Below are 26,431 nucleotides of genomic sequence, written 5' to 3'. Positions count from 1 at the left end.
GAGAGATAATTGACATGCATCAAAAGAAAAATCTATATCCTAAATACTTCTTTTTTGGGTTGACTTCAGGCTTTAAATTCCTCTGCACACATTTTCCAAGTTAAGATTCACAAGGTTTAATAATGTCCACCATCTCCTCATAAATTAGCTGCTTTGACATCTTCGAGGTCTTCTAGGTTATGGAAAGTTTTTGGAAGTTGGTTGTTTGAGTGAATTTCCGCCTAAAAAGCCCATCATCTTGAACCACAATTCTTCTAATTGAAAACCTCAGTTATATGACAGCAAGTTCAACTTTCAAGAAAAAAATAATGGCAATCAAAATATTTGGTCTACAAATAAAGATCTTCACACAACTATTAAGAAGTAAACATTTTTTCAGAGTATAGAAACTTTATTACTTTATTTAATATTTGTTGCCATAAACACTTAACTAGATTGAGTTCCTTCAATCAACAACACATAATTATATAGTAGAATGGCTTGTGTGAGAGGAAGGAAGAACTTCCTAAGGAGCCTCTAGTTATTGAAACAATAAAGTGGCAAGTATTTTTGAAGGATGCCAAAGGGGGAAGATGAAGAGGAAAATTGACATGATGATACTAATTGATATATTACATGATAAGTTAAGAGCAGTGAGTCAATAAGAGCAGCAATTGGCATCCCTAGCATCTGGTGGAACAATGACATCAAAATCACTTACACTCCACTCTGCTGTTGCCCCTTCACTAATATATATTTCTACACCAACATTGATCGAAGTCCATACCCGCCTTGCTGGCTTCGTTCCCGGATCCTACATTGACAAGAAAAACTCAGTTTCTAAACAAAATTCATATCATCTTTAAACTTGAATTCAGGTAAGCAGCAAAGTTCATATCTACTTGTAGAGAATAACATTGAGATTTGTTATAAACTATGAACTTTATGACATATTATTTAGACAACCATGGCCTTTGAATTGTGATCCTATGTAGTCTCTATTATTCATATGGTTTTTCTAAATAATGAAATGTCAGACCTATTGAACAAACATTTTGTTAGTTGATTTGGCATGACATGAAAGACAGATGGTTCAATAAAGTAGATAATTGAACAAAAGAAAGTCACACATATGATATGCCCTCTCTTTTAAACAACTTATCAAATCTCTTTTATAGATCGGGCCACTTTGTTTTGATAGTTTTACACTTTGCCTTTCACAATTTGTCTACCACATCAATACTACATCAGGCATCATAGTCTGATAGGCATGTCTCATCATTAATTAGTTAATGTCGTAAACCCAAGAACCACATAGAATCATCATTCATAGTTCATGAATGTAGTTGAAATATTTTCTAGTTTAGGGACTAATTAAATAACCAAGAAGTTCACTAAATTTGTAATTTAACCTTGCCGTGATATTCATTAGACAGTTTAGAATGCTCAATTTTTAATTTGATCACCAAGGATTTTAGAATCATCGGTAATTTTCAGTTCATCATAATGAGGAAAAATGTTGAGTGAATCAGTGATATCGTGGAGGAAAAGAAGATCTACCTGGTAGAAGTACAAGCGGTTCGACAAAGCTCCTACATCGAGCTCCCAAGTTCTAGGATCTCCAACCCATCCATCTCCTTGCTTCTTTGGATAACCATGTACAGCCCATTCAGGATGTGGAAGAATTTGTAGCAACTCTTGAGCCTGTGGATTGCTATATGGATCACAAATGTCATATGGTTTCTCCAAATGCATAGCATTTCCAGGACTGCAGTACAGGTGATAAGCTGAATATGGAAATCTTGATGTCTCATTCCTGTATATCTTCTCACCTGAAGCACTAACATGATAAGGTGGACACGACACAAGATTGTTCGGCCTACACCAGCTACTAGTTTCGGGGTTGATGATCATTTCACTGTATCGAGTTACATCAGTCGTAGTGTCGCCGTTGCAAGCATCTCCATTGTTCTTCCAACAGCTTCCTATGTCAATGAGATAAAATTGGCTGTTTTTTCCACCTCCATTTTTAATGTCAAGTGTTAATCTCACTTTGAAATTTGGGGACTCGGGCAACTGAAAAAAAAACAAAATTCGAAATTATAAAACAGACAGTGGACAACAACTGGATGAGTTCCTCTTATCAAATTTCTATAGTTTGAAAACAAAAATAAATCAAAAGAGGATGGATCATGAACCTTTCTCATAATGCCACGACCATCATAGTGATATCCACCATTGAACCCCGTTGTTGCATCAGATCGGAGGTACAGCATAAGCCAGGGATACTTAGAAGATGTCATCAATCGATTTGAAAATATCCAACTCCCTGTGCTAACATTCTTGTGCCAGGAGACTGAAAAGTAAGAGTTCTTCCCTATACCATCACTCAGATCAGCATCTAGTTCATAGGTTCCATAGAAACCACCAGTTAAAGACACCATTCGTTTGCCGAAAGACACCAATCTCGAATAGTTATGGTAGATAATAGGCTGGTTCATACAACCTTTGCCAAAACACGGGAACTTTCTGTCAGTAATAAGTTTAGTAATATTCTTTCCATTTTCAGGGCAGAGAGTAGAGTTCTTGTCAAAATTCCCATTCTTTAGCATAATCATCCAGAAACTCCATGGATTCGAAGAATCATGAACCTCACATAGTGAACCAAGATAGCGCTCCTTCTCCACGACATACAAATCTGGATCTTGGTATGACTTAAAACGCTCTGATGGGAATTTTTCGCCAGCCCCAAGTTTATTATCTGCTTCACTTACTTTCTGGAGTACCAAACAGTTGTTATCTCCTTCAAGACCAGAACAATCTTGTTGATCTGAAAGGAAAAAAAAAATTGAAAATTTGATTGGCTTATTCATTTAAACACCAAGAACAATGACTCTAGTTTTGCTAGTTCTTAGAAAGCAACAGATCTCAGAGAAATTCATAACAGCTAGATAATCATAACCTTTGTTAAATTTAAAATTAAAATTAGATAGCTTCAAGTTGTATCCGCCTCACCCTGGCATCAATCCATTTATTGGTGTTAAAGACAACGAGTCTCTCCATCATTACATATATAACATTGTCCAATTCGAACCTTAGCCAAGGTCACCATTTTTTCCTTTTTCTTTTCTTTTTGATGAGAAACATTGGACAAAATTTCATTGATGAGATGAAATTACAAAAGGGTTGTGGAAGCCATGTGTATTACAAGAAACTATTCCAATGTGCAATAAGAGATGTAAGACTGTAATCACAAAAGTATGGAGTGATTTTACACCAAAATATTACTTTTGAAACTTACAAATTCCACACAAAAGGCGTTGTATAAACAGAGATTATGTCCTTACTTATACACTCAAGATCTTTGCCACTTTTAATAAATATGCCCAAGACTTGTATTGCCAAAAATTCGTAATAATTTTCTCTACAATGTGGAAACGGAACAAGAGAGTTGTATATTTAACCAAATAAACTCAAAGAACAGTCAGCACGCTAGAATTCATAAGAGAACTAAATAAGTATATTTCTAACCAGTGATAAAGAAATTCACAATGAATAAATGCATAATAATAGCCAATAATTCACCGATGTTCAAAAATAGTCTGAAGAAACATCAAAACATTAAGAAAATTCAAGCAAAGGAAATTCATATTTCGAAAAACAAACCCAAACAAATACTCAGTAAATGAAAATTAGAAACCATAATCGAAACAGGGGAACCGTTACTCAGAAGCATTGCATACCAGAAGCAAATGGGGTTCGCAAATCAGCACAATCAGCCAATCTGGGGCTGCCCATGTGAGGAGCTTCAGCTCCAACTTCATTACAAAAATTCCATGCCTCAAATGCAACTCTAACGTTTGGGTTCTTCATTCCAGGGTCTCCAATGGCGGATATATACTCCAACGATTCATGAGGCGAACATTGGGTCAAATTTAGAAAAAATGGTTGTGATAGAAGAAGGAGGAGGAAGAAGAAGAAGAAGAAGAATGAGGATGAAAACAGAGAACCCATTTCGCAAAATGATGGGAAAATGTGAATCGAGAACGTGGAGCTCTGGAATTTCATTTCATTGCGGGATTAAGAAAGGGAAGAAGGAGAATAGAGAAGTGAAAATGGGGGATTGCTTTGAAGCAAAGATAGAAGAACATATCTTGTACTGCCATTGATGATCATACCGGAGCTGACTGATTTCCACTAAGCACTTAGGAATTCTGTTCAGGTGGTGACGCTCGACACTTTTTTTAATCTATTCTAGAATGGGTTTGCTTTACCTTTCGCTTCGGTTTATGTGTTTTTCCTTTCAAAACTAGTTTCTTTCAAGTTTTAAGGGAAAAAAACAAGTGCATTTGAAAAAGAGTACTCATTTTTATCTTAAAATTTGAAGAGATTTTTATGCGATGATTCAAAATTATAGAAACGATTCCATTTAAGATTAGATAACCTCTCCTCCACTCCACATGTTAAAAAAAAAAGGTTGGATAACCTTTTGCTAACATCACAAGTAAGTTAGGGGGTTTTGTTTTCGAGGTAGATTGTGGGTTGTTTAGAGATTATGGATTTTGAGAGGTTGAAGGTGTACTAAGGTACTTTTGAATATAAAAGTGGAGTATGTTGTAGAGTGAGAGGAGAGAGCGGTGAAGAGAAAAAGTTTGAACGGATGCGAGAGTAAAAACACAAAGCCCAAAATTTGGGTCATTTCGTATAAAAAAATATCAATTTTTAATGGTCCTAAATTCCACAATTAGAATGTCAATTTCGCGGTAATTAGATTGATTAAAGTGTATGTATTCCATCAAAATGTTAAAGGTTTGAATCTTATTCTAATAAATAAATAATTCTACAGTTGGACAATTATAGCAATTAGTTTTAATCTTAAAATGAATAAGAAACACAATTTTAAACTAAACAATGACGATAAAAAATTATCATGCCATTATTTTAAATTAATAATAAATTTATTTGCATTTTAGAACCAATTACAAATTTACATTATCTCTAAATTAATTTATCGCGAATCTAATAATGCAACATGTCTTCTTTATAGAAATTTGATTATATCAATAAGATTATCAAACTTAGTGATTAAGCTCACCAAGTGAAAATTAGTCTAATTCCATAAAGATAAATCTGGCTAGACACATTAAGGCAATTATACCGAAGACATAAATTATCTCAAGGCCATTATTGAAAAGTTGGTCAAAGATGGGGATCGAGCCAAAGTCCAAATTTTGCTCAACAAATCTAAGTTCCAAGAATAGGTCCAAGTATTTGTTAAACAAATATTACTCGTTAAACAATATATATTTGTACTTGGCTCACTTTATCTCTCTATTGCACAATAAAACGATACAAATTTTAATTTGACTTAGTCAGGAAGGAATCAATAAATCAAGCTTCAACGACTCTAAATAAGATTATTCACATAAAATAAGCTAAATTGTCCACATCTCATCGAGAACAAGATTTCAAATTAGTTCAAGTATCCCTTATACGTGTTTGTCACTAGTCTTGCCTCTTTGAATAGTCAACTATCAAACTACTTTTGAAATCACAACTATCAAATCAAATAATCTAGTTCTAAACCTTCAAAACTAAAAATAGGCTAGACCATATACTCTAGTAGTAGGAAAAAAAAAAGGAAAAAATAGATATTTCTCTTATTGTCAATTGATTTTGAGATAAAACTTTTATCTAATATGATATCAGAGCCCATAAAACCTTTATGTTCAATAAAAAAAAAAAAAAAAAATTGTGATTTGATAAAAAATTATGAATCTAAAAGAGGTACTATCTTTTGAGGAGGCATATTGAGAATCCTACATTTGAAAAATTAGAGACATCACGCTCCTTACAAGTTAGATAAACTACTCCTCTCATTATCAATCGATTGTGAGATAGAATTCCTGTTATCTAATAGTTTGTGGTTAAAATTGATTAAGGTTTGTAATATCTCTAATAGTAATTGAAGCTCCACTTAGTAGTTTGAAGTAGTTTGAAATACTAGTCCCATAAATGAAGCCTTTACTTGTCTTGAAAGAAGCATTAGTTGCAATTGATTTTATTAAATGTTACTCCTTTTTTTTTTATCATAAGAGTGCAATTGTGTCATCTACCTTGAAATCCTTGTGACATGATTAAGATAACTTTATTTGTATGACAAGACTTTATAAAATAGTTAAGCATTCATGTTTTAATCTAAATTTTACTCTTTCAAACTAAAACTTAAATCAATCCATCAATTAATCTTTGGCTATAGGACTAAAGAATATTAAACATAAGAACATGTGAATGATTGTTGTAATATAAAAGATTTTTCAATTAATTAAACATAAAAACTAAGATTATATCAATCCCCAAGAAGGTGTTCAATCATTCACAATCTCCAATAAAAACTTTAAATCCTATAATAAAAGTCTATAATAATGAAAAGCTAAGGCAAAATAATAAACTCTCCGACACATGTCAATCCTCGTTTTTATGTGATATCCTATCAACATAAATCTTGAGGGGTTGTTTGGGACGCTAAGTTAAGATATGATATCTAGAGTTCATACGTATGTAGAGTTTATATATCTATATTTGGGGTACAAATTTATTTTGTATGAATTCATATATCTGTGTTTGGTATGCAGAGTTGAGACCATATGTTGGGAGTATCTAGTGTAGTTTTTTAAGTCTAAATAATCTATTTTTATCATTACTATTTTTTTAAAAAATATTATTCAACAATCCTACCCGTCTTTCATTGTATAAAATATGAACGACAATTTTTCTTCTTTTCTTCTTTTTTTCTTTCTTTCTTTTATTTAATAAACAACAACTAATCCACTCTTGTAGTAATATGGTTAAATAAAATGGAAAACCAAAGAAAAATCAAAATTTTTTATTCTTAATTTTTTCTCCATGAATTTCTCATTATCCTTTTTTTCTTATCTTCTTGTTGTCGTTCTATATTTTTCCTCTGTCATCATTTTTTTAATTGAATCTTCTCTATCATCTTAGCAGCCAATGGAATGCTATCACATTTTTTTAACAGTTCCACTTTCAATTCCTCCAAATTTGGAGGATCATAGAAAAAAAATCTTCATTTTTCAATAATTCTTGCCAAAAAAATGTTTTGAAAAAAAAAATCTCTATTTTATGATTTTTTTTTTTTTTTTTTGTTATTTGTTACATATTTTTCAACTATGTACATATTTTTTTCAAGTATTCTCAACATTCATTTGATATATGAATTCAATTAAAGAAAAATATATTTTACAATTTTCTACATATAAATATTGCACTTAATGCGGACAAAGTATTATTATTTATATAATCAACAACCCTACGACATACTTTAACAGTTATGAGTCTTATAATAGTTGAAGGTGCCTGTTGAAATTAATTATTTAAGATGATTTTCGCTGGAATTTTGTCGTCGGAGGTAGTTGTCGAAGCTTGGAGTTAGTCGCGATGGTGATCGTCGAAGTTGACTATCGAAGATGATATTTGCCAGAGTTTGTAGTCGAAGGTGGTTGTCAGAACTCGAAGTTGGCCACATGAAGGTGGTATTGGAGTTTGCCATCGAACGTGGTATTGGAGTTGGTCATTGGAGTTTGCCATCGAAGGTGGCCGTCGGAGCCCTGAGGTGTTCGCATGAAGATGGTTGTTGAAATTGATCATCGAAGGTGACTTTCGCGAGTGTTTGTAGTCGGAGCCTAGAGTTGGTTACATGAAGGTGGTTGTTAGAGTATGTTATCGAAGGTAGTTATCGGAGCCTAGAGTTGGTCGTTGGAGTTGGTTGTGCAAAGTGGTTGTCAGAGTTATCATCGGAGATGGTTCCCAGAGCATGGTAGTGGTAGTCGCGCGTTGTGACTGGTGGTTAGAGCCATTGAAAGCATTGGAAGAAGGGAAATTTGGGGGTAAGTTGGTAAAATATATCAACTCAACTCTACCAATATTTAAAGTTGGTGGACTAAACATTGAGTTGAAATATTTTACCGACTCGACTCAACTCAACTAAATTCATGTTGGTAAACCAAACATCCCTGGATATTTTTCTTGGTCTTCGCGAGTGTCCTCTTGTTAGGATTGGTGTCCTAATTCTCACGGAGTCTCGTTGTTTTGTAAAGATACACATTGTTCAATGAATAAAATAATTGTTATTTAATTCTGGCATTTACTCATATCCAATAAACAAAGCTCCTTTGTTATCTTATGTAAACTTAAGCATGTATATGTGATATACAAGTGGATCATGCCTTAAGTCACTAGGATCAATCCGAAGTAGGGATAAGTAGAGAGATTGTTCCCTTAAGGGCTGATTCCGGGGCTTGAACATAGTGGCCACAGCTTCTCTTTAGAAGAGAAGACTCAGTCATAGTAGGGCTATGAATTATGTTCATTAGAGGGATCAATGGTACTTAAGGAGACAGATGTAATACAAGGGCATAATAGTTATTGGTCCAGCTGTACTTACGAGCAATCTGTGAAGATTTGTCGTACTACTGATTGGTTAAGATGGACACATAATATATCTGTAGTAAGGAGAGTTCAACTTTCGTTCTTTAGTGGAGTGTCTGGCAGTTAACGGATGGTGGATCCCGTGACTAAAGAGTTTAGTCAGTTATTCACGTACCGTTGGAGCTTCGGAGCTACAGGTCCATGAGGTCCCCTTGGTAGCTTGGATTCAGTTGAGGATCAGTTCTTGGTGTTGATTTGAAATGTTCAAATTGACAAGAGGTATTTTGGTTATATATGATATAATCGGTTTGATGTATGATATACATCTAGTGGAGGATTGACGTAAATGAGATTTACTTTAAGTACCATAGAATAGAAAAAGAATTATGGTTTATATGTTTCATGAGATAAAATATTAAAACTATAGGTTATAAATATAGTATGATAAGTTGGTTATCATTTTATAATAATATTAATTATTGGATAATTAATTCTTTTTCTTTTAAATAACCAAAGTAGTCAGTGGTTATTGGATCATGGTAACCTGTGAGTTTAAAAGGAAAATAGTTTTCCTATTTTGAAAAGAAGTTTTTTTACAAACATTTGAAAAGGTTTTTGAGTTTTCTCTCGTGAAAAAGAAACTCACGAAGTCGTCAAGTAAATTCGGATTTACTAAACGATGGTTGGGCGAACTAAACGATCGTGCAGGTGCGAGCTAAACGATCATGCAATATTTACTAAACGATCGCATAACTTTGGTAAACGATTGTTGACCTAAGGTAAATGATTGTGTAGAGTCTGTATGCGACAGACCGAGCTAAATGATTGCATAGCTTTATCTAAACGATTGGGCATCGACCTATACGATAGGTCTCCGCCTTTTCCCACTTGCCCAGTCGTGTACGCGATCGTTGTTTCCTCCTTCGTCTGCCTCACACCAAGTCCGAATAGAGCCCACCCTCTAGATTCTCACACTGAGAATACCAAGGTCGCCTTCGACACCGTCGAGGTTTTCTAAAAGCCATTCATGGTGCTGTGGAGGTCGTTCGTGTTGTGGAGGAGTTCGTGACCGAGAGGATCGTTGAGGACGAGCGCGAAGTGTTCGTGCTGTGATTGCGCGGTGTTACGGTCGTGTAGATCGGGCGTTCGAGGTTGCTGTTGTTCGAGCGTTTGTGCGCATCGAAGCATGGAGACGTTGCTGCATTTATTCATACAGTTTTTCCCTCTATACATTTGAGATTTTCATGTTGTAATTTCTGTATTATTTGCATAACTGTTGGTTTTGAAGTCGACTGTAAATATAAGTTCATTCATGATTGTAATTTGGAATTGTCTTGTTCCGCTGCTCATGGAAATCTCATTTCCGATTTCCTTCAATTGGTATCAGAGCCAGGTTCCCTGATATTCTAAATTACAGATATGAATTGAACGCTATTTTCAGTCACGGTGGGTTTCTGCATTTGTAGTTAACCATTTTCTATATTTGTGGATAAAACATGATGAACGTTTCGGGTTTAAATTGTCTTTTTTGTTAAAGCTTTCAATATTACAAAGTGTTAATTGTAAGGGCCCCTGTGTTTTTGGGCAAAATTAACTTTTCAATTGAGTCTGTAATTCGAAAAGTTCGAGTTCGTCGAGTCGTTCGTGATGAAGCTTCGGCACTGGCGATGCAGTTCTCAACGAAGAAAAAGACCAAGCATTGGTCAGATCGTGTAGCCTCAGGTAAACGATCGTTGGGATTTAACTAAGCGATCGTTTAGATTTTTTTTCTAGACGATCGTATAGTATTTTCTAAACGATCGTTTTGCTAATGCTAAGCAATGGGGTAAATCTTTTATCATATCGTGTAGCGTTGGTTGCACGATCGCGTAGGCGCTGGAGGTAGACGATTGTAGTGGGAGCATGTGATGCTCGTCATTTAGTAGAAGGCGCGCGCTAGACGATCGTGTAGTTAGCAAGCTTCATCACTTAGTTACTACCTATGCGATCGTGCATATGCGATATGGAGACGCTAGCTAAGCGATTGCTTAGGCGATGGTGCTTCGTGGCATTGTAGTCGCTTCGACGATCATGGAAGGCGAGCATTATGTAGAGCACGCTAAGAGATCGTGTACTTCAGGCTTTATCGCTTAGTAAAGGTACACGATCGTGGAGTAATAACTAAATGATTGTTTGGATTTTTCTAGACGATTATATAGTAAATGTTAAACGAATGTCTAACTCTGGAGCGCTGGTAAGCGATAGAACGAAGTGTTTATTTTATCGTGTAGACGATCGCTGGGTGCTAAGTACAAGATGGATAGTTGGAGAAGCGATGCTTTGTCGAGCGATTCAAGACCTGGTTCACCTGTTTGAACCAGAGACTCCTTGTCTTTGTAATAGTTAGCTTTTCTTTTTGTGTTTTAATGAAATTTTACTCGGTTCATCAACTCTTATTGCTTATACATGTGATGTATGGTGCTTATATGCCAAAGTGTTTGTCATATAGTTAAAAACCCACCTTAGGTTATGCAATTATTCATGCATCATGTATTATAAATGTTATAATCAAGCATGAAGAAATTACTTGAAAGCATGCACATGCATCATGAAATATAAGAGTTATATTTTGAATGCAGTGAGCAATATCATGCATCATCCTTTTCTTATAAACGTTATAGTCTAAGGGTGATTGGAAGCATGTTTTGCTTATTTCATTGCAGTTTTGTATAAGTGTTATATAAAAGAAGTAGCAATGAATGGATAATGCATTGAGCATGACACTTAGGCTATTTATAAGCATTATGAATGCCTTGCATGTGTTAGCTTAGCATTGTGGTGGTTGTTTCCGTTTATAAGTGTTATAAAGGAAATTAGACCTAAAATCAATAATTCAGAGTTGCATGCGGACTTAGAGTGAACTCAAGTTTTTAAAAGGGTTTTAAAATTGGATTGAGAAAGACCTAAGTTCAAGTGGTTCTAAAGATTTTAGTAACCTAGATTAATCTTTTAAAATTGGTTTAATAGGATTAAATTGGTTGGAATAAAAGATTAAATTTGTTGTAAACCTATCTATAAGGGACCTTTTGTCTAAAGCGGGTTCTGGCTAGGCTGGGGTTCTTAAATTGACGGAAACATAACACCCCTACCTGGGAACCTACCTGGAAAGGTGAATTAGATAGATTTTCAACAAGCATGCGACGTTTTGGTCAAAGACTCCGTTAAAGAGTTTAATGGATAATGATCAAAAGTTGTTCAACTATCCAAAGTAAATGTTACTCTTGGGAAAACCTAAAAGTCACTTATTTAAAATCCTTAGCCGTGTTTTTTCTAAGTAAGCTAAACCTTAGGTTATAAAATACTCAGTGGGAGGAGGAGGCGTATTAGATATGTCTATGATTCCACTCACGTTTCTCCCTGTATGTTCACATTGTGAGATTCATTCTTGGCCTCGAGATGCCCAAGATGCATCCCCTTTTAGATGGTGTTTGCATGAGTCAATATCAAGGTGGACAGAGAGAGTATTTATAGTAAGTAGGTGAAGGGTGTGTGTCAACAGGTCCTATGGTCTTTGTCATTAATTCACACCATGAGATCATTCTGTACGCCCTCGTGTCGCCTTCGGAGCGGCCTCCTTCGGATGGGTTTTGTGTAGTTGGTCAATATCAAGGTGAACTCTAGAAATGGATAGGTCGCTTTAGGTTTTGCCCCAATCAGATTTTTTTCCTTCAGATTGGCCTTTTGGGATGAACCTCTAGGGCTTAAAATGGCTGGTCACACTTACGGGAGATTGTTAAGTAAGTTAATGATCTCTTGGCCAAAACAATGATGGCTTGTCGTTATAGGAACAAGAGTTGTTCTGGTATTAATGACTGGTTGAGAACTTCTCAATTCAAAGGAGGGATAACTGACCTCCCTTCGACGGCTTTTGTCCTAAACCTTTGAAGCGTCATTGCAAAACTTGATGTCACACAAGGTTCATGTTAGTTTTGCTAAAACCTTATTGGATGTTGGTTTTTTTTACAACGGGTATTTTCTTAAAACCTAATGTAGGTCAATGTGTTTTTATTTTCAGCAACTCGTTAGTATTTCCGTTTCTTTTAAAAATGACCAATTATTTACATTGGAAAGAATCGTGTGAAATGAATTTCGTGGCAAACGACCTCCATCCCACTACTCTCCAAAAGTAGACAAGACAGTAAATATGATTTGTTGGTCTTGGAGACATGTCTGTAGAGAATGATGATTCTGTTTGGATTCTTGATTCAGGTGCTACCAATCATGTCAGTTCCTCTTAACAAGGATTCAGTTCCTGGTAAACGTTGCCACAGGGAGAGATGACTCTTCGAGTCGATACTGGTGAGGTTGTTTCAGATGTTGCTGTAGGCAGGCTGAAGTTATTTGTTGACAAGAAATGTTATCTGTTACTGGATAATATTTTTGTCGTTCCTCATATTAAGAGGAACTTAATCTCGGTTTCTTGTCTCATTGAACAAGGCTATACCGTCACCTTTTCTGAGAATACAATGTTTATTTTCAAGAATGGAATGGAGATTGGTTATGGTTCAATGGAAAATAACTTATATATACTAAGGCCGTTAGTCATAAAAGCCTTGTTTAACATTGAAATGTTCAGTACGGCAACAACAGCTAAAAGACCAAAGGTTTCTCCAAAGGAAAACACCCATCTTTGGCATCTTAGGTTAGGTCACATCAACCTCAATAGGATTGAGAAATTGATGAAAAGTGGACTTCTAAAAAGTTTAGAAGAAAACTCCTTGTCGGTATGTGAATCATGCCTCGAAGGCAAGATGACCAAACGATCTTTTACTAGAAAAGGTTACAGAGCCAAGGAAGCCTTGGAGCTTGTACATTCAGACCTTTGTGGTTCGATGAATGTTAGAGTTTGAGGTGGGTATGAATATTTCATCTCTTTTATAGATGATTATTCAAGGTTTGGGTATTTTTTCCTAATGCAACGTAAGTCTGAAGCCCTTGACAAGCTCAGGAGTATAAGGCTGAAGTTGAAAACTTGTTAGGCAAGAAGATAAAATCCACTACGATCTGATCATGGTGGAGAGTATATGGACCTCCAATTCTAGAACTATATGATAGAACATGGGATTGCGTCCCAACTCTCGCCCCTGGGTATACCTCAGCAGAATGGTGTATCAGAAATGAGAAACAGGACCTTGTTGGACATGGTTCGATCTATGATGAGTTATGCTCATCTTCCAGACTCGTTTTGGGGTTATGCAGTATAGACTACATATTATATCCTAAACAACGTTCCCTCGAAAAGTGTTTCTGAAACACCTTTTAAGTTATGGAGAGGCCGTAAAGGTAGTTTATGCCACTTCAAGATTTGGGACTGTCCGGCACATGTGTTAGCGACTAATCCAAAGAAGTTGGAACCACGTTCGAAGGTTTACCTCTTTGTGGGCTACTCCAATGAAACTAGAGGATGATACTTCTATGATCTAAGTGACAACAAAGTGTTTGTTTCCAATAATGTTATCTTCTTGGAAGAAGATCACATGAGGGATCATAAGCCACGAAGTAAGCTCGTTTTACGTGAGATCTCAAGTGAGACTAAAACTGCTGAAGGTTCAACAAGAGTTGAGGTTAGAACGTCTAGTCAACCAGCTCAAGAGTTGAGATTGCCTCGATGTAGTGGGAGGGTTATGAATCCATCGGATCATTACATGGGTTTGACTGAAGCCCAAAACGTCATTACAAATGATGGGGTTGAGGATCTGTTGTCTTTTAAGAAAACAATAGAAGATGTTGACAAAGATGAATGGGTTAAGGTCATGAACCAATAAATGGAGTCTATGTACTTCAATAACATCTGAGAGCTTGTTGATCCACCTGATGAGGTGAGACCTATTGGGTGTAAGTGGATCTATAAGCAAAAGAGAGGTGTAGATGAAAAGATGCAGACCTTTAAGGCTAGACTCGTGGCAAAGGAATATACTCAGGTTGAGGGAGTTGACTATGAGGAAACTTTCTCACCTGTTGTCATGCTAAAATCTATCAGGATTCTCCTGTCCATAGCCACATTTTATGATTATGAAATATGGAAAATGGATGTCAAGACTGCCTTTCTTAATGGTAATCTTGAGGAGACCATCTATATGGCTCAACCAGAATGGTTCGTAGTTCCAAATCAAGAGCAAAGAGTTTGCAAGCTTAATAGGTCCATTTATGGGCTGAAACAAGCATCTAGATCTTGGAACATCAGATTTGACACTGCTGTCAAGTCGTTTGGCTTTGACCAGAACGTTGACGAGCCTTGTGTTTACAAGAAGATCATCAACAACTCAATAGCTTTCCTGGTATCTGGATGATATCCTACTCATTGGGAATGATGTATGATATTTGACTGACATTAAGGGTTGGCTAGCTGCCCAGTTCCAAATGAAAGATTTGGGTAAGGCATAGTATGTTCTCGGGATCCAGATTATTCGAGATCACAAGAACAAATGGTTAGCCGTATCTCAGGCATCGTACATTGATTAAATGTTGATCAGGTACAGAATGTAGGATTCCAAGAGGGGTTGTTAACTTTCAGGCATGGAATTGTTCTGTCTAAGGATCAATGTCCTAAGACACCTCAAGAGGTTGAAAAGATGAGACGGATTCCCTATGCTTCTCCTATAGGAAGCTTGATGTATGCAATGTTGTGTACTAGACCTGACATTTGCTATGCAGTAGGGATTGTCAGTCGATATTAGTCCAATCTAGGATTTGATCACTAGATAGCGGTCAAGACGATCCTCAAGTATCTTCGAAAAATGAGGGACTACATGATTGTGTATGGAGATAAGGATCTGATCCTTACAGGATACACGGACTCTGAATTTTGGACCAATCGAGATTCTTGCAAATTGACATCGGGGTCAGTGTTTACTCTGAATGGAGGGGCTGTAGTTTGGCGAAGCATCAAGCAAGGATGCATCATGGATTCCACTATGAAAGCCAAATACGTAGCGGCTTGTGAAGCAGCTAAAGAGGTTGTTTGGCTGAGGAAGTTCCTTACAAATTTGAAAATTGTTCTAAATATAGATTTGCCGATCACACTGTATTGTGATAAAAGTGTGGCTGTCGCAAATTTGAAGGAGCCTCGGAGTCATCATCGGGGTAAGCACATAGAACGGAAATATCACCTGATCAGGAAAAATGTGCATCGCGGTGATGTGGTAGTCAAGCAGAACGCATCGGAGCACAACATTGCTGTTCCCTTTACAAAGGCCTTCACGACTAAAGTGTTCGAGGGTCATCTAGAGAGTCTGGGTCTGTAGGACATGCAGCATCTTGTCTAGGGCCAGTGGGAGATGATACTGGGTATGCCCTAATTTATTGTACATTGTACATTAATCTTCCGAGTCATTAGGACAAGTGAGAGATTGTTGGGATTGGTGTCCTAATTCTCCCAGAGTCTCGTTGTTTTGTAAAGATACACATTGTTCAATGAATAAGATAATTGTTATTTAATTCTGCATTTACTCATATCCAATAAACAAAGCTCCTTGGTTATCTTATATAAACTTAAGCATGTATATGTGATATACAAGTGGATCATGCCTTAAGTGATAACCTAAATTGGTCTGTAGTATAAGGATTAAGGTGGGATACCTGATCCTGGTGACACTACAGATACGGCCCGCTTTGTAGAGGTTTGCAAGTGTTGTAAACTACTACAGATGGTAGATACTAACCATTCATATGAAGAGGTGGAGCAGGGTGTCCTATACAAAGAGTTTGTATAAGACTTGGACCACAAGATGATTAGACTTTGTATATAACGCCGTTGATACTAAAGACTTGCATCTCACCTAAACGACCATAGGTGACATGATCTCAATCTTGAGTGTTTTGGGAACTTTTACCTTTGAGGGCGGTCATTTGATTAGTATGGGTGAGAGTGGCCAGATTGCCAACTCAACATGCCTACCTTTTTGGGGATTTGTTTGATTTGGGAGCTGGAAACTCAATCCACAAGATGGAGTTCACTCCTTTCTCGAAGTAGGGATAAATAGAGAGATTGCTCCCTTAAAGGCTGATTCCGGGGCTTGAACATAGTGGCCACAGCTTCTTTTTGGAAGAGAAGACTCAGTCATAGTAGGACTATGACTTATGTTCATTAGAGGGATCAATGGTACTTAAGGAGACAGATGTAACTACAAGGGCATAACGGTTATTGGCCCAACTATACTTACGAACGATCTGTGAAGGGTTGTCGTACTGTTGATTGGTTAAGATGGACACATAATATATCTGTAGTAAGAAGAGTTCAGCTGTCGAACTTTAGTGGAGTACTTGATAGTTAACGGATGGTGGATCTCGTGACTGGAGAGTTTAGTCAGTTATTCACGTACCGTTGGAGCTTCGGAGCTACAGGTTCATGAGGTCCCTTGGTAGCTTGGATTCAGTTGAAGATCAGTTCTTGGTGTTGATTTGAAATGTTCAAATTGACAAGAGGTATTTTGATTATATATAATATAATCGGTTTGATGTATGAAATATATCTAGTGGAGGATTGATGTAAATGAGATTTACATTAATTAACATGGAATAGAAAAAGAACTATGGTTTATATGTTTCATGAGATGAAATATTAAAACTACAGGTTATAAATATAGTATGATAAGTTGGTTATCATTTATGTTTATAATAATATTAATTATTGGATAATTAATTTTTTTTCTTTTAAATAACCAAAGTAGTGGGTGGTTATTGGATCATGATAACCGTGAGTTTAAATGGAAAAATAGTTTTCCTATTTTGAAAATAAGTTTTTTACAAACATTTAAAAAGGTTTTTGAGTTTTCTCTCGCGAAAAAGAAACTCACGAAGTTGTCAAGTAATTTCGGATTTACCAAATGACGGCTGGGCGAGCTAAATGATCGTGCAGGTGTGAGCTAAACGATTGTGCAGTATTTATTAAACGATCGCATAACTTTGGTAGACGATCGCTGGTCCAAGGTAAATGATCGTGTAGAGTCTATACGCGATAGACCGAGCTAAACGATAGAGCTAAACAATCGCATAGGTTTTGCTAGACGATCACATAGCTTTATCTAAACGATTGGGCATCGACCTATACGATAGGTCTCCGCCTTCTCCCACTTGCCCAATCGTGTACATGATCATTGTTTCCTCCTTCGTTTGCCTTATACCATGTCCGAACAGAGCCCATTCTCTGGATTCTCACATCGAGAATACCAAGGTCGCTTTGTTGGTGGTGTTAGACTCAACTCGACACCATCGAGGTTTTCTAAAGGTCATTCATGGTGCTGTGGAGGCCGTTCATGTTGCAGAGGAATTCGTGACCGAGGAGATCGTTGAGAACGAGCGCGAAGTGTTCGTACGGTGTTGCGGTTGTGTAGATCGGGCGTTCGAGGTTGCTGTTGTTCAAGCGTCCGTACGCATCGGAGCGTGGAGACACTGCTGCATTTGTTCGTACAGTTTTTCCCTCTGTACATTTGAGATCCTCATGCTGTAATTTCTATATTATTTGTATAACCGTTTGTTTTGAAGTCGACTGTAAATATATGTTCATTCATGATTGTAATTTGGAATAGTCTTTTTTCGCTGCTCATGAAAATCTTGTTTCCGATTTCCTTCACCTCTAACTCCTAAAAATTACGTAGAAAAAAAATATGTTTTTTCTTCCTAAAGGGTTCTCAAAATTTGGGTGAAAAAGATGTATATGTATGAAACCTTATCGTAGTGTCGGGATGCCAGGGTTAATGTCTCGACACTATGGACAAAAATCCTCAAACTTCGTATGTGCGTGCCTTTTCATTTGACAAGAGCCTCCAAATATTATGTGTAGACGTTTTGAAAATGAGTGGTCATTTTTCTATGCAAACGATCACACATTTTTTCTATGCAAATGTTAGTTTTGTTTTCTTCGTATCTTTGTCAATATAATTATGTTTAACTAATGTATTTAAATATTATAATGCTATTTATATTCATTATCTTTTTTAGCATATTGCTCAATATATAAGGATAATCAGAAAGAACACGAAAAATCATATGAAAACGAGTGGTCATCATAGTTATATCGACGAAGATATGACAAAAACAAAATTATTGTGTGTAGAAAAGGTAGTCATAGTGGGCGATCGTTGAAATTATGTAGTGCAATTGCTTTGCAATTTTGTTTTTATTATATCTTCGTCAATGCAACTCTGTTTTAACTAAATGACCACTCATTTTTATAGGTTTTTTGGTATTCTTTTCGATCATGCTTCAAAATTGAGAAAAATGCTAAAAAAAATAATTAATATAAACGATATTATAACATTTAAATTTAGATAAAATTTACTTTTGGACTAATAATGTCTAAGATTAATTAAGTTTTTATTAAGTTTACATGCATGATTGCAAAAAACATGAAAAACATATGAAAATGAGTGGTAATTTAGCAAAAACAGAGTGGTATTGACGAAGATATGACCAAAACAGAATTGCAAAAAAAGACTGAGTATCGCATATGCCGATGTAAACAACCTCACACTTTTTCTACGCAAGATAGTTTTATTTTTGTTATATCTTTGTCAATACAACTTCGTTTTAACTAAATGACCACTCGTTTTCATATGATCTTTCACGTTTTTTCCAACCATGCTTATAAAGTAAGTAAAATGTCAAAGCAAGCATTTAATATCAAAAGTAAATGTGGTATTTCACACATCAAAAAAATCAATAACAAATAAGTTCGTAGAATGAGGTCAGTCATGATTTTTTTTTGGGTCATTTTATACCATTTCCCGCAATCGTCGGTGGTGGGTCCCGGTTTTAGGAAATTTGTATGGATGACCCAAAAATTGGGTAAAAAATGTCAAATAATCAAATTTTTGAAAAAAAAAATGTCGAATGACCCTTTTGCTGACGTTAAATTCAGGTGAAATTACCAAAATATACTCACACGCGCATGGAAAAGTATCTCGCTCTCGCTTGGTCTCGCTCTTTCTTTCTCTCTCTCTTTCTTGCTCTCTCTCACTCTCTCTTTTTCTCGCTCTTTTTCTCTTTTTCACTCTCTCTCGGGCCAATTCTCTCTTTCTCGCTCTCTCTCGGTCCAATTCTCTCTTTCTTGCTCTCCTCTCTCTTTCTTTCTCTCTTTCTCGCTCGCTCTTTCTTTCTCTCTTTCCCTCTCTCGATCTCTTTCTCGCTCTCTCTTTCTCTCTCTTTCCCTCTCTTGATCTCTTTCTTGCTCTCTCTTTCTTTCTCTCTTTCCCTCTCTCGTTCCCTCTCTCTTTCTTTCTCTCGTTCTCGCTCTCTGTCTCTTTCTTTCTCGCTCTCTCTCTTTCCCGCACTCCCTTTCTCTTTCTCACTCTATCTCCCTTTTCTCTTTCTCTTGCTCTCGGTCTTGGTCTCACCCTCTCTCAGTCTTGATCTCTCTCTCTCACTTTCTTTAGTTTTATCAACTTTGGTTTTGCTGAAATTGGTCAGAGAAAAGTCGCGAGCATCATGGGCAGAACAAGAATAAAGAATAAAACATTTTCGTTGAGTTTGTCCATCAGAGAAGAAAAAGAGGAAGTAAAAAGGAAAAGAAAAAAAAAAAAAAGACCGAAGGTCACGTCAGAAAAGAAGAAAAGAGCCCGAGCGAAATAAATCTATTGGACAAATTTACGTAAGGACATTCTCACATTTTTTAAAATTTTGGGTGATTTACTATTTTGGACCCAATTTTTGAGACATCAATATAAATATTCCGGTTTCATAGGCGAACAGTGTCATGAGTCTCTGGGTGAAGCGAGGAGGAACGGATGGTGCGTCTTGTTTCGCCGGGAATGGTGAGTGGTTTTTCCGCAATTACATCCGGTGGCGGTAGAGCCCACGATTATAAGGTGTGAATGGATTTCTTCTGTTTAATTTGGAGGATGATTTCTTCTTGAGGTTTGTTTGAATAGCTCAGAAGGTGAAACTCCATTGAAATTTCTCATGTGTATTTCATACTCTGGTGTCATAAGCTTGTTCTCAAAGTGGGTGTAGACACAAAGGTTGAACCACTATATATCTTGTTCTTTTGTCTCGATTGTATTGCTGTGAGTTGCGTTCTGTGTTCGGTGGGTTTTAGAGTTCAGTTCTTACAAAAATTTCGAAGGTACTGGATTTAGCATTCACACTCCCATATTTACATTTCATAAAACACAAAACCCCCTAGAAAAGCCTTGCCACATTCCTCAAAGTTTTAGGAAGAGGCCAAATGATGCTTCACGTTGGCAGCTGTAGAGAATTAGGGCAAGATAGTTTTACTACTCGCTTAATTCAAAGCAACTTCTCTCCTTCAGTTATGGAGTTCAATCTCCATTTCTGTGGCAATGCCAAAGGACAACACTGTCTTTTCCTATACCCTTCATTAACTAGTCGAGAGCTCAGTTTTGCAAATTTGAATTCTCAAATGCATGTTAGTAGAGACTTGAAGCTTTCGTTAGGGTTTAAGCTTCAGTGTCATTCAAGCATGCCCTCCCAAAGATTATCGACTAATGGGAAGAAGAGGAACTACGGCGGCTTATTGCCCTCAGTCTTACAGTCTTTGAAATCTTCTAGTGATATTGGGAGTATCCTAAGTTCCTTGTGCCAAAATCTGAGTCCGAAAGAACAAACCATTATACTCAAGGAACAGAGTCAATGGGAAAGAGTAATTCAGGTATTTCAGTGGTTCAAGTCTCGGAAAGATTACGTTCCCAATGTAATACACTATAACATCGTACTTCGCGCTCTGGGGCGAGCTCAAAAATGGGATGAGTTGAGGCTTTGTTGGAATGAAATGGCTGAAAATGGTGTTGTCCCGACTAATAATACTTATGGAATGCTCATTGATGTCTATGGCAAGGTGGGTCTAGTAAAAGAGGCACTTCTCTGGATTAAGCATATGAGAGTAAGGGGCATTTTTCCAGATGAGGTAACCATGAACACTGTAGTTCGGGTCTTAAAAGATGCTGGAGAATTTGATGCTGCTGATAAATTCTACAAGGATTGGTGTAGGGGGCTGGTTGAGATTAATGATTTTGATTTGAATTCAGGGGTTGATGATTTTGGTGTAAATTCTGCAATCGAACCAATTACTCTTAAGCATTTCTTGTTGACTGAGCTTTTCAGGACAGGCATGAGGATTCCCAACCAAAATGTGTTGCCAGAGGTGGATAGTTGTGTACGAAAGCCAAGACTAACATCTACATACAATACGTTGATAGATTTGTATGGAAAGGCGGGACGTCTCAAGGATGCGGCTAATGTGTTTGCGGAAATGCTAACAACAGGTATCTCAATGGATACCATTACTTTTAATACTATGATCTTCACCTGTGGGAGTCATGGGCATCTTGCAGAGGCCGAAACTTTGCTCATTAAGATGGAAGAACGTGGATTATCTCCAGATACCAAAACCTACAATATATTTATTTCTCTATATGCAAATGAGGGGAATATTGATGGGGCCCTCAAGTGTTATAGAAGAATCCGAGAGGTAGGTCTCTTTCCTGATGTGGTAACTCATAGAGCTCTTCTGCATATATTATCTGAGAGGAATATGGTGGAAGATGTGGAGAATGTGATAGCAGAAATGGAGAAATCTCATATTCTTCTTGATGAACATTCACTCCCTCGTGTCATTAAGATGTATATTAATAAAGGCCTGCTTGATCGAGCCAGGATATTTCTTGAGAAGTATAGATTGGATACTGGATTGTCACCAAGGATATCAGCTGCCATTATAGATGCTTATGCTGAAAAAGGATTGTGGTTTGAAGCTGAGTCTGTTTTTTTATGGAAAAGGGATTTAGTAGGGGAAAAAATGGATGTTATGGAATATAATGTCATGATAAAAGCTTATGGAAAGGGTGAACTCTATGAAAAAGCATTTCTTCTCTTCAAGAGCATGAAAAACCGTGGCACATGGCCTGATGAGTGCACTTACAATTCTCTGATTCAGATGTTCGCAGGAGGTGATTTAGTGGACGAAGCAAGGTGTCTTTTGACTGAAATGCAGGGAATGGGGTTTAAACCGACATGTCAGACATTCTCTGCTGTTATTGCAAGCTATGCTCACCTAGGACTAATGTCTGATGCAGTTGAAGTATATGATATAATGGTACATGCAGGAGTTGAACCAAATGAAATCTTGTATGGCGTTTTAGTTAATGGGTTTGCTGAAATTGGTCAAGCTGAAGAGGCGCTTAAATACTTTCGCCTGATGGAGGAATCTGGAATTGCAGAAAACCAGATTGTGTTGACATCCCTCATAAAGGCGTTTAGTAAGGTGGGCAGCTTGGAGGATGCAAAAAGAATGTACAGTAGGATGAAAAACATGGAGGACGATGTAGATACCATTGCATCAAATAGTATGATCAATCTATATGCTGATTTGGGAATAGTATCTGAGGCTAAAAATGTTTTCGAAGATCTACGAGAACGAGGTTGTGCAGATGGGGTATCATTTGCAACTATGATTTATCTTTATAAGAACATGGGCATGCTTGATGAAGCCATAGAGGTAGCAGAGGAAATGAAAGAATCAGGTTTGTTGAGGGACGCTACATCATTTCACAAGGTAATGCAATGCTATGCAATTAACGGACAACTAAGAGAATGTGGTGAATTGCTCCTTGAGATGGTAAAGAAGAAGCTTTTGCCAGATAATAGAACCTTCAACGTATTATTTATCGTTTTAAAGAAAGGGCGTATTCCAGTAGAAGCCGTATCACAGCTAGAATCAGCATATCATGAAGGGAAGACTTATGCATGTCAAGCTATCATGGCTGCGGTATTCTCTGTTGTTGGATTGCATGCTTCTGCACTGGAATCATGTGAAACATTCTTTAAGGCCGAAGTGCAACTTGACTCGTTTGTGTACAATGTTGCCATAAATGCTTATGGGGCGGGTGGAAAAATCGAAAAAGCCCTAAACATATTTATGAAAATGCAGGATCAAAATCTCAAGCCAGACCTGGTAACTTACATAAATCTGGTAGGTTGTTATGGGAAAGCTGGTATGATTGAAGGTGTGAAGCAAATATACAACCAGCTAAAATATGGAGAGATAGAGTCCAACAAATCATTGTTCTATGCAATCATAAATGCATTTAGAAGTGCCGATAGATATGACCTCGTCCAAATGGTCACCCAAGAAATGAAATTTTCTTTGGACTCAGAAGTGTATTCTGAATCTGAGCTTGATAATCTGTCTGATGAAGATTCCCTAGGTCTTTGAAATCCCAAAACAGTGTAATCTTTGAATAGCCGTTCGTTTTTGGTGTATTGTATATTGTATATGAGCAGCATTAAGCAGGTATGTATGTTGTGTATCAATGTAGACACACAATTGATATATCAATGTTAAAAATTCTCCCTCATACCGACATGCAGTTTTGTCTTTAATTTTGAATGTTTTCGCCTTGTAAGGCTACGAAACCATTCATCTGCCTGGTTTTGTGTGCACTACAAAAAATTAATTCTTTAGTGACAGTCTCTAAATTTCATGTGTAGAAATAACGACAGACGGTAGAAAAATGGGCAAATGATACTACATTTTTTAAAATTTGACCATTTACTGATAATGAAAGACAAAAACTGTCATTGTGTTACCCATTTTTTGGATGTTCATTGACCATCATTGTTTCAAATATATATACAAGACTTACAATTTCCAGCAACCCTTCGTAGGTCTCTTTCCCTTTCCTCTCGAATCTTTTCCCCCTATTTCCGTCTCTTTCAATCTTTCTCTCAGGTTTTTCTCATTTGAACTACCTCCACCCCGTCATGATTGCATCAATTGCTGTCTGCTGCCATCCATTTCCGTTCCACTAAGCAGGATTGCACACCATTTTCTAAAACACTGCTTACCGCCCATTTTCAATGCAATCGAAAGATCCCAATGAAACTGAAATCAGTGTGCTGCTCGCCGTTTGGTCTTGCCAGGAATACATGTCTTTGAATCCAGTTTAGGGAGTCTTGATCACTGTGAAAATGCGTTCTGGTTGGCTCTTGATGCCGGTTTTGACCCTCCAGGTGAAAGTTCCCTAGTCCCTCATCATAGAATTTGTGATTATAAGAGCTATTTGTTAGAACGAAGTTAACTGGATGTAGGTTTCTCACAATGAATTTATATGCTGGAGTTGTTTTTGTTATTGTTCATTCAATTATTTAAAAGATGAGCTGCGGTCTATGGTTTCCATTTTATTGGACTGACTTCACTTTGCTGATTGATTAACAGATGTATTTTTTATGGAAATGGTAAGCTTTTGGAAGATTTCGTTCTGGCTGCAGAACAAGGTGTTTTCGTCAACGTGGATATTGAGTTTGACTTGAAAATATTGTGGCTGCCACATGAATAGCTGAAGCGTAAGTTAATGTATTACTTCGTATTAATCCAGATGTGGACCCTCTCAGGTACGGGTTCTTAACTATTTATTGTGGATATTTGCTGCTGCTTTTATTCTTCAACAAGTCACTATTATCGGAAAATTCAGAATAAAATGAGTTATCTTGCAATACACCAATCTTGTGGAAGGAGAAAGTTAAGTTTAATAATTGTAAGGAAACATCCAGCAATAACTGAAAAACTCAGCATGGTGAGATTGCTGCTGAAGACTGTAACTCTCACTTTGTCATGTGCTTTTCGGCTTTTTGTTTGTTTGTTCTGAGAAAGTTGCATAGGAGGCCAATGCTCAAGCATTTTTTACTATGTTGGTTAATGTGAAACATTTATACCCTCCCTCTCTCAATATGGTTGCTTTTGGGTTTTTGTTATAACTCCAATTATTCTATCATCCTCTACTCTCCCTCAAAATTATTGCTTTGGGTCTTTGTTTCAAGAGGAAGTAAGCGCCCAAGAGGCTAATATGAAATATTCAGCCCTCCACTTTTGTCATTCATGTAATTTTCTTCCATTTTCTGCTAGCTAACTCAATATTGGTGCTATCAAATATCTAAAAATCCATTCCCTGGATAACTCAACTTGTTATCAACTCCCTACTACATGTGCAAAAATTAGGCTGCCTCAGACATGTGACACTCCAACCATATGATCTCTTTTCCTACCCAATAGTAGGTGAATGTTGATAAGATCATTTAAAAGGACAAGCCAAAGGAGTACCATTAGATTTTCCATGTAAAATAGATTTAACATACACTTTTTACACATAATCTTCTTGCAATAGTGTCAGTGGACCATCTTTCCTCTTGATCCTCATTTCTAAGACCCACATGACAACTCTCAAACCTTCCATATCAAATTATTTAGATAATTTAGTCTTTACCTTTAGAATTTCCTGTTTGTACGTACAAACTCTCCAAAAAAGAGTTATTAGTGGTCTTTCAGGATGAGATTCACCCCTATTTATGATAGAATTTTGATGCTTTGGTATTAATAAAAAGATAGAATTACCTTTGTTTTATGATATATGCTTTTGAGAATCTGATGGCAGTGCATGTTTAACTCATACATTCCACAAATGTTAAAGTATATTGTAGGGTTGTTGATTATATAAACAAGGGAAATTGTTAAAAATAGAAAAAATGCAAAATATTTATATACTATGGCAAAAAATCATATTAACGAATATTTTTTAAAATATTCCAAAACTACCCTCAATTTCTTCTTCTGCTTCTTCTGCTGCATCTTCTGTTGCTCCTTCTGCTCCTCCTCCTTCTTCTTTTGCTCCTTCATTTGCTCCCCATTTTTCTCCTTCTGCTTCTCCTTCTCCTTCTTCCATTTAATTCCAAAACAATTTTGTTCAATTCCATTCATCGCCAATTTTAATTCATTTTCTTCTTCGATTTCACTTCAATTGATCATTTCATTGTCACCACACAACTCATTTTTCTTCTCTGATTCCAATTCAATTGATCCTTTTATTGTCAACACACAACACAGAGGTTTTATTCTTCTTTGTCATTTTAATTGATCATACAGGTACCTCTTCTTCTCCTTCTTCCATTGCCTTGTAATGTCTCACATAGTGTTGCCGAGTGAAGAACAGTTCTTCGAATTTCATAGTATCCTCTT

The 26,431-nt window shown here is 36.7% G+C and overlaps 2 protein-coding genes across 2 annotated transcripts; one reads left to right on the top strand and one right to left on the bottom strand.

Moving 5' to 3' along the window:
- Nucleotides 1-356: 356 nt before the first annotated feature.
- Nucleotides 357-4,473, bottom strand: LOC120079486 (calcium/calcium/calmodulin-dependent Serine/Threonine-kinase). The gene is made up of 4 exons (XM_039033687.2): nt 3,723-4,473; nt 2,178-2,809; nt 1,540-2,055; nt 357-793 (listed from the first exon to the last, which is right to left on the bottom strand). Exons 1-4 carry the CDS (start codon nt 4,045-4,047, stop codon nt 638-640), a joined length of 1,629 nt encoding a protein of 542 aa, XP_038889615.1. The 5' UTR covers nt 4,048-4,473; the 3' UTR covers nt 357-637.
- A 15,643-nt stretch (nt 4,474-20,116) lies between these two features.
- LOC120079755 (Pentatricopeptide repeat (PPR) superfamily protein) lies at nt 20,117-23,783 on the top strand. Its single transcript, XM_039034121.2, has one exon. The coding sequence runs from the start codon at nt 20,630-20,632 to the stop codon at nt 23,633-23,635; it is 3,006 nt and encodes a 1,001-aa protein (XP_038890049.2). The 5' UTR covers nt 20,117-20,629; the 3' UTR covers nt 23,636-23,783.
- Nucleotides 23,784-26,431: the final 2,648 nt, after the last annotated feature.

The sequence above is a fragment of the Benincasa hispida genome, chromosome 6 (assembly GCF_027475165.1).
Source record: "Benincasa hispida cultivar pf3 chromosome 6, pf3_genome.v1.1, whole genome shotgun sequence".
Classification (NCBI taxonomy): Eukaryota; Viridiplantae; Streptophyta; class Magnoliopsida; order Cucurbitales; family Cucurbitaceae; genus Benincasa; species Benincasa hispida.
This window is presented reverse-complemented; position numbering and strand designations above follow the sequence as displayed.

What these genes read in the sequence shown, in the direction of transcription:
- LOC120079486 (XM_039033687.2), bottom strand. Translation starts at nt 4,047, where the DNA reads ATGAAATTCCAGAGCTCCACGTTCTCGATTCACATTTTCCCATCATTT. An exon ending in GCGAACCCCATTTGCTTCTG is followed by an intron (nt 2,810 to 3,722) that starts GTATGCAATGCT and finishes TTTTCCTTTCAG; the next exon opens with ATCAACAAGATTGTTCTGGT. An exon ending in ACCGCTTGTACTTCTACCAG is followed by an intron (nt 794 to 1,539) that starts GTAGATCTTCTT and finishes TTGTCAATGTAG; the next exon opens with GATCCGGGAACGAAGCCAGC.
- LOC120079755 (XM_039034121.2), top strand. Translation starts at nt 20,630, where the DNA reads ATGATGCTTCACGTTGGCAGCTGTAGAGAATTAGGGCAAGATAGTTTT.